At 38.1% G+C, this 6,031-nt stretch overlaps 1 protein-coding gene across 1 annotated transcript in view; it reads right to left on the bottom strand.

The window, feature by feature from the left end:
* Positions 1-262: 262 nt before the first annotated feature.
* The window catches only part of LOC145985827 (serine protease inhibitor dipetalogastin-like), a 30,359-nt gene continuing 24,590 nt past the window's right edge, over positions 263-6,031 (bottom strand). Inside the window, exons 7-10 of the mRNA XM_083119919.1 lie at positions 5,514-5,690; positions 4,236-4,415; positions 2,847-3,002; positions 263-487 (exon numbers count right to left, since the gene is read on the bottom strand). Of these exons, the coding sequence (XP_082976045.1) occupies positions 408-487; positions 2,847-3,002; positions 4,236-4,415; positions 5,514-5,690 (593 nt within the window). The 3' untranslated portion in view covers positions 263-407. The remainder of the gene's footprint in view (positions 488-2,846; positions 3,003-4,235; positions 4,416-5,513; positions 5,691-6,031) is intronic.

The raw sequence follows: 6,031 nt of genomic DNA, 5'->3' as shown, positions 1-6,031 counted from the left end.
TTATTCTCCTTCAATGACTTAAAATAAATAACAAATAGTGTTATGATTCTAAGTTGGCACATTACATTTAGAAATAACACTCTTTACAACGAGAATGACATACATATATTTTGAGAAGGGGACTGGGCCGAGAACATTTTCAGCCGGTTTGTATACTAATAATAATACCTTAATAATTTCTTGAGGTTCATAGTGGGGGTGCTATGCCTCCTAACTCTTGTCTACCTTGCACTGATAATGAAATTAAAATATATAAAACAGTTATAACCCAGAAGATTTGTATATATATTTATATTTCTCTCAAGGCTCACACATTGGAATATAGTAGTAGTTTAATAGTAGTAGCTTTATAAAATGCAGTCTCCTTTGAGGACATGTTGTAAGACAGCAGGTGTTTTTGGTTATTTTCACAATCCATTAACATCTGTATCATCCTTTGTGGATTTTTCCTCAAACATGCATTCTCCCCAATATTTCTTCCTCAGATCTGAAAAGAGAGATTGATTTCTGTTTATTTGAACAGCAATACTCCTATAATTTGACTGCTTAACCTTATCCACGTTTTTTTTTCTTTCTCTCTAATGCTGCATGCAGTGGCGGTTCGTGGTTTGGCTCTATGGGTGTGCACTTTAGTCTCGAGTCCAGAAGTGTTATACCACCCCTGTCAAATATTTGCACCTGTTTTTGCGTACATAATGATGCTTAATATATTGGAAACCCAAGTTTGGATCACATTTCACTGAAAAAGAGGCTATGACAGAGTTATATTTAAAAAAAAAATTAACACGGATATTTTTAAAATTTCAAATATTTCTGAAATTATCCAGCCAATAACGAGAAGAGCGATGCGATGTTATTGTGCAATATGTAATTCAACATTCGATAATCTGACAAAATCACTCAAAACATAGAAATACCGATCTACAATATCAATACTATTGTCGATTTGCAAAATATTTCATAAAAACTTCCTCCTCCGCTCTCCTGATATTAATGAACAAGGAGAATAACAACATCGGCGTACACCAAAGAAGCCGATCCAACTACCACATGGAGGAAATCAGTTGTAATCTATCTAGCTGTTGTTTATTTCTAATGACACACTGATCGAACCAAGCAAATGAAGCGAAATCAAGAGAATAATAAATGTTAAAGAAAATTACAGTACTCACTCAGTCCACACTGCCCTGCTTCGTACTTCAGAATTTTTCCTTCCCTTCCGCCGTATCTATATATTGCAGCAGTTGCTACAGGCTTTGTAGCTAATTTCCCTCCAAAAATTCAACAACGTTAAATATTAAGTCTCTGCTTTCGCCATGTACAGTTTCCCTAACCATCATGAAATCAAAAAGTTTGCACTGAAACAGCTTTTGACAGCGCTAAACAATTTTGCAACTCGGTAACAGAAACACACAATGCAAAACAGATGACTGATTGACGTACGCTCCCTCCGCGCGGGTTGATAATTCGGCTACCGCGCCACAGAGACCGTTTATTTTGGCCAAGATGACTAAGCAAAGGCAATACCAGGCATGTTTAACACACCCGTCTCTCTTTCAGTTGACTCCCTACCCTTCAACCCGTTTCTTCCCCTTCATGCTCGGGACAGAATCGGAGGGACAATATACCATCGGAATTTCCCTTTTCTAAAAAAAATCCCTCAATTCGCAATGATGTATGGGTTGCCTCGACTCTTGTCACAAAATCTCTAATGGAATGGGTTTGCAACACTACATTCCTAGCTCACCGATCGCTGTGTTCGCCACGTTCCTAAATGATACAACCTCCCCTCACACGGTGCTCAAGCCAAAAACCCAATCAGCGTCCTCTGCGCGACTGCTGCAACAGCGTCATAGGGAACGAAACTACCATTGTGTTCCAGCCAAGCCCCTAGCGCGGCTCGGTCTATGCGGGTTGATATAACTGATATCAGGCTTCTCCACCACCTCTCTTGGTGAAGCGGCGTGGGAACACTTGATGTTTCGAAGGAGACAGAGTTCAATGAATGAGTATAATAATAATGTTTTGCATTACAGATTTATTTGGGTGTGCACGTGCGAATGTGCGAATAGGCAGAAGCCGCTACTGGCTGCATGTGAAACATTCTCGAGGTATGCGAGCCCAAAATGGGAGCAAGGAAAACTGTGCCTTGAAAAGCTGATAGAAAAGTAAGAATGCAATATGATAATATTAAAAATACAAATTAAATATACACTGTGCTCCCGAATTCACGCTCGTGTTATTCCGCCTGTCTTCGTTTAGTACCAATTTCCATCGTGTAGTTTTGGCATAGAGGTACAGTAAGTACACACGATATGATCTAGATACCTGGTTTCGAAAGGGCATCATTGTCAGTGACCAAGTGACATGTGCTAGCAAGGATACTATGTGCTATATGATTTGTTATTTAGCGTCGTTTTTCTGCCACTTCTGGTTAATCGCGACGATGAGGATGAATGATGATGAAGACAAAGGACACTCACAAAGAACACCCATGCCTAAGCTGTAGTTTTAACAATGCAAATACAGTACGAACAATTTGATTTGGTGTCAAGTAGTGTATTTGGTGTTTGCACCGTTTGCACAATGTTTTGGAGCGGCGTATGGTCACGTGGTTCGTGCTACCTAATCAAATGAACAGCAGACAGGCATTTGTTGAATCTTCTGAACTTGAGCACCTCTTATCGTCTACTTGGTTGAACGTCATTTCCTTGCACCAGCCTGACACCGGCTAACACCTGCACTACACAATAAGTGCAGCGAACTAGACGGGGCTTATACTTCAAGAGTAATAATACTCATGGTCTTGGGGTCAAATTCCACCACGAAATCAACAGCTAACTTACCTGGTTTCTCCTTCCGAGCGCACCAGAAGGCCATATCGTTGGCGTAGGTTTGACCATTGCTGGCGCACACTGGAGACAGGAAGCGGCCATATCTTTCCAAGTTGTCACAAGGGCTGTCTTCCGGAGTGCACGGTCCGCCGTGAGCGTAGAATATAACTAGAAATAAGATAGTATTTCTTATGTATTGTGTGTGTACATGAATAGCCGGTACGTCTTAACTCACTTGATTAGATGTGTAATGCCTCCACTGCCCTTAAGTTAAACGATAGCATTGAAGGTCTTAATCAGATTTTGTATGTGCAGTATATAGTGCCTAGTTAATTTGTAAGTGCAAGATTACATACACATATTTAGAGATAGATTGAGGTCTTTGTGTATGTGTGTGTGTGTGTGGGGGGGGGTGTATACATGTACTACATAACAATTTTCAGATATTGAGATAGAACTGTGAAATAGTTTGGTATCAAATTTGTAAATGTAAAATAGCTATGAAGAAGAAATAGGTTTTAGTTGTTACAACAGATGCATAGATGTGTGGACAAATTGTAAAAAGTGCAAAACTTCTCGCGATTAAATTTCTGTGCAAAAAGGGCAGAATGTCACTAGAGGTATATTTTCAATTCTATTAAATTTATTTATTTCATATCTGATAAGGGACAGTCAACATTGTGCGGCTTAATTATAACTTCATCATGATTAAATACATTCAAATAGAATTGGGACTATACCTCTTAGATAACTAATGATATTTTCCCTCTTTCTGCACAAAACATAACTCATGATAATTTTTTCCAATTTGTCCAAAACTTGTAACAATTATATCCTATTTCTAGACCATAGCTATTTCATACTTACTCTTTTGATACAAAACCTTTTTTCACAGTTCATTCTCAATATCTGTAAATATTTGTATAACATGACATAATTTTTACATGTACTGAAAAAAGCAATATAAATTTGTATCCAAAAATAAACGTGTATCCTTTTTTAATTATGTATTTTGTGAGAACTTTTATTTCTATTTTGTATTTTCTTAGTTTCAACACTGCTAAGAGTTTCTGGCAAAGTGACCCTCCAGGCAGAATCACAACCTATCGAATAAACAAAATCTATAACTACTCCATGAGGCAGTAATAGCAATTATTATGTGCAAATAGAACATGAGCATGCCTTTGACATGAGCGACATTGATTTTGCTTCTGTAGTACGTTATCTGTTAACCTATGCATTAGACGATTACTGCATCCACATGAGGCTTCTGTATCAACTCCAATATAACTATGCATGTATCTAAAGCAAAACATTTTTCCAACAAGACAGACTTCTGTTTGTGTTGGGCCAGAAATACGAGAAAGTTAACTTAAGGCATAGAAATACTGGAATGATTACTTGGTTCATTTTCTCTCTTAGCGCACGCCAATTCCCTCCAGTTCTGGTAGGTTATTCCGTTGGATCCACATATTAGTCTGCTCCTGTTGCTGCCGGCGAAGCGGTCCTCGTGGCCTCTTCCGCACTCCATCTCCTTCTTGGCCTCCTCCTCGCATTTTCCCCCTTTCAACACGCTTAAATCTGTACAAAATAAAGGAACTTAGTATGATAAACTTAACAGAACTATAAAGGCATTTCCAGTGAGCTATAGAGTAAGTACAGTGAGTTCTTGAAATGTTTCTGGATTTTCAAGAAGTATCTTCATTCTCATCTTCAGAGATTGATGGCGAGGATGAAGATTGGAGTTGCGTTAGCTCTCGAAATATTTACAGAACCAGTGGCGGATCCAGAAATGCATTTGTGGGAGCGGGGGCAGTTTTAGCCTGGCATCTCCTCTTACCGACGATATAGCTCGCAGAATTGAGGGTACACTTATACCTTCCGTGAAAAGGCATTAAATACCGGCTTTATATTCGATGATACACATAAATGAATGTTTTGTTCGGTTGCTCCTTCGTAAAACATACGTTGCATTTCTTAATATTTTTAAATGTTACGGAAGTTATGATAGAAACAGAAATGTTGCAAATGTTGGTATTGTTCATATTAACTATAAGTACATTACAGTGGATACCATTTCCAATTAATATGTTAGTCGGAAATAGCATCGACTCTAATGGATAAATATGAAATAATTAACCAATGGTAACACTGTTAAGCCTTGCTTCCATGTTAATAAACATTAAAATGCTGACCACCGCAAACTTTTATAGTATAAAAATATACATAAAAACGTAACGTTTCCACCCTCTAACAGGGTCTTCTTCAGACGAAACTTCACAACAAAAGTTTCGTCTGAAGAAGACCCTGTTAGTGGGTGGAAACGTTACGTTTTTATGTATATTTTTATACTATAAATGTTTGCGGTGGTCAGCATTTTAATGTTTTAGAAATAATTATGGAGTTTCCGTAGTCATAATTATAAAGAGCATGTGGTTGTGATAGCTTCGTTGTGAGGTTGATACCGCACATAGACAAGGGTTTGTAGGGGTTTATCGCTTATAATTTCTATAAGAAATGCTCACTTCTGTCATCGATATAAACTATTTCTAATGAACTAACAAGCTAATACAGATCAATACAGAAAATAAGATATTCGTAAAGATATGAAGGCAACGGAAAATTTATGTCGTCCAATACCTTGTTTATGACTTAAAATTAGTGTGCACATATACGTACCAGATTTTGTCAACGAATTGCAATGAAGGCTGAAGACGTTTCTGTAAGTGATTCCGTCTGTCCCACAGACGGGAGAGTAGAGAAAGATGCGGTTGCTGATCTCGCAGGATGCCTTAGGATCTTCCGGAAGCTTCACGTCTGATGGCTTGCACTCTCCCCTGTAGAGGATCCCAAGACCTAAAGCAGAGATCATATATTTCACTTAAGTAAAGTTACGGATGTTTTTATCTCCCTCAAAGAAAATGGAACTGAAAGCATGTAGTATACATCTTAAGTATGTGATAAACACAAGTGAAAAATCATTCTTGTCCATTAATAGTCCAGTCATCATAGATGTTCCTGTCGAAAAATATGCAGCCGTGTGGATTAAAGAAGGGCAGCATTCTGCAACTGAACAATTCACAACTGAGACAACAGCAGGCTGTTTTCCACTTAAGTTTTTATGGCATAGTACATTTTACATGTACGAGGAACTTGTTGGTAGATTAGTTTGAACTTGACAATAAATATTTGGTCAA

The sequence above is a fragment of the Lepisma saccharinum genome, chromosome 3 (genome assembly GCF_977018435.1).
Source record: "Lepisma saccharinum chromosome 3, izLepSacc3.1, whole genome shotgun sequence".
NCBI lineage: Eukaryota > Metazoa > Arthropoda > Insecta > Zygentoma > Lepismatidae > Lepisma > Lepisma saccharinum.
Note: the sequence above shows the minus strand (reverse complement) of the source record. Positions and strands in the feature narration are given on the sequence as shown.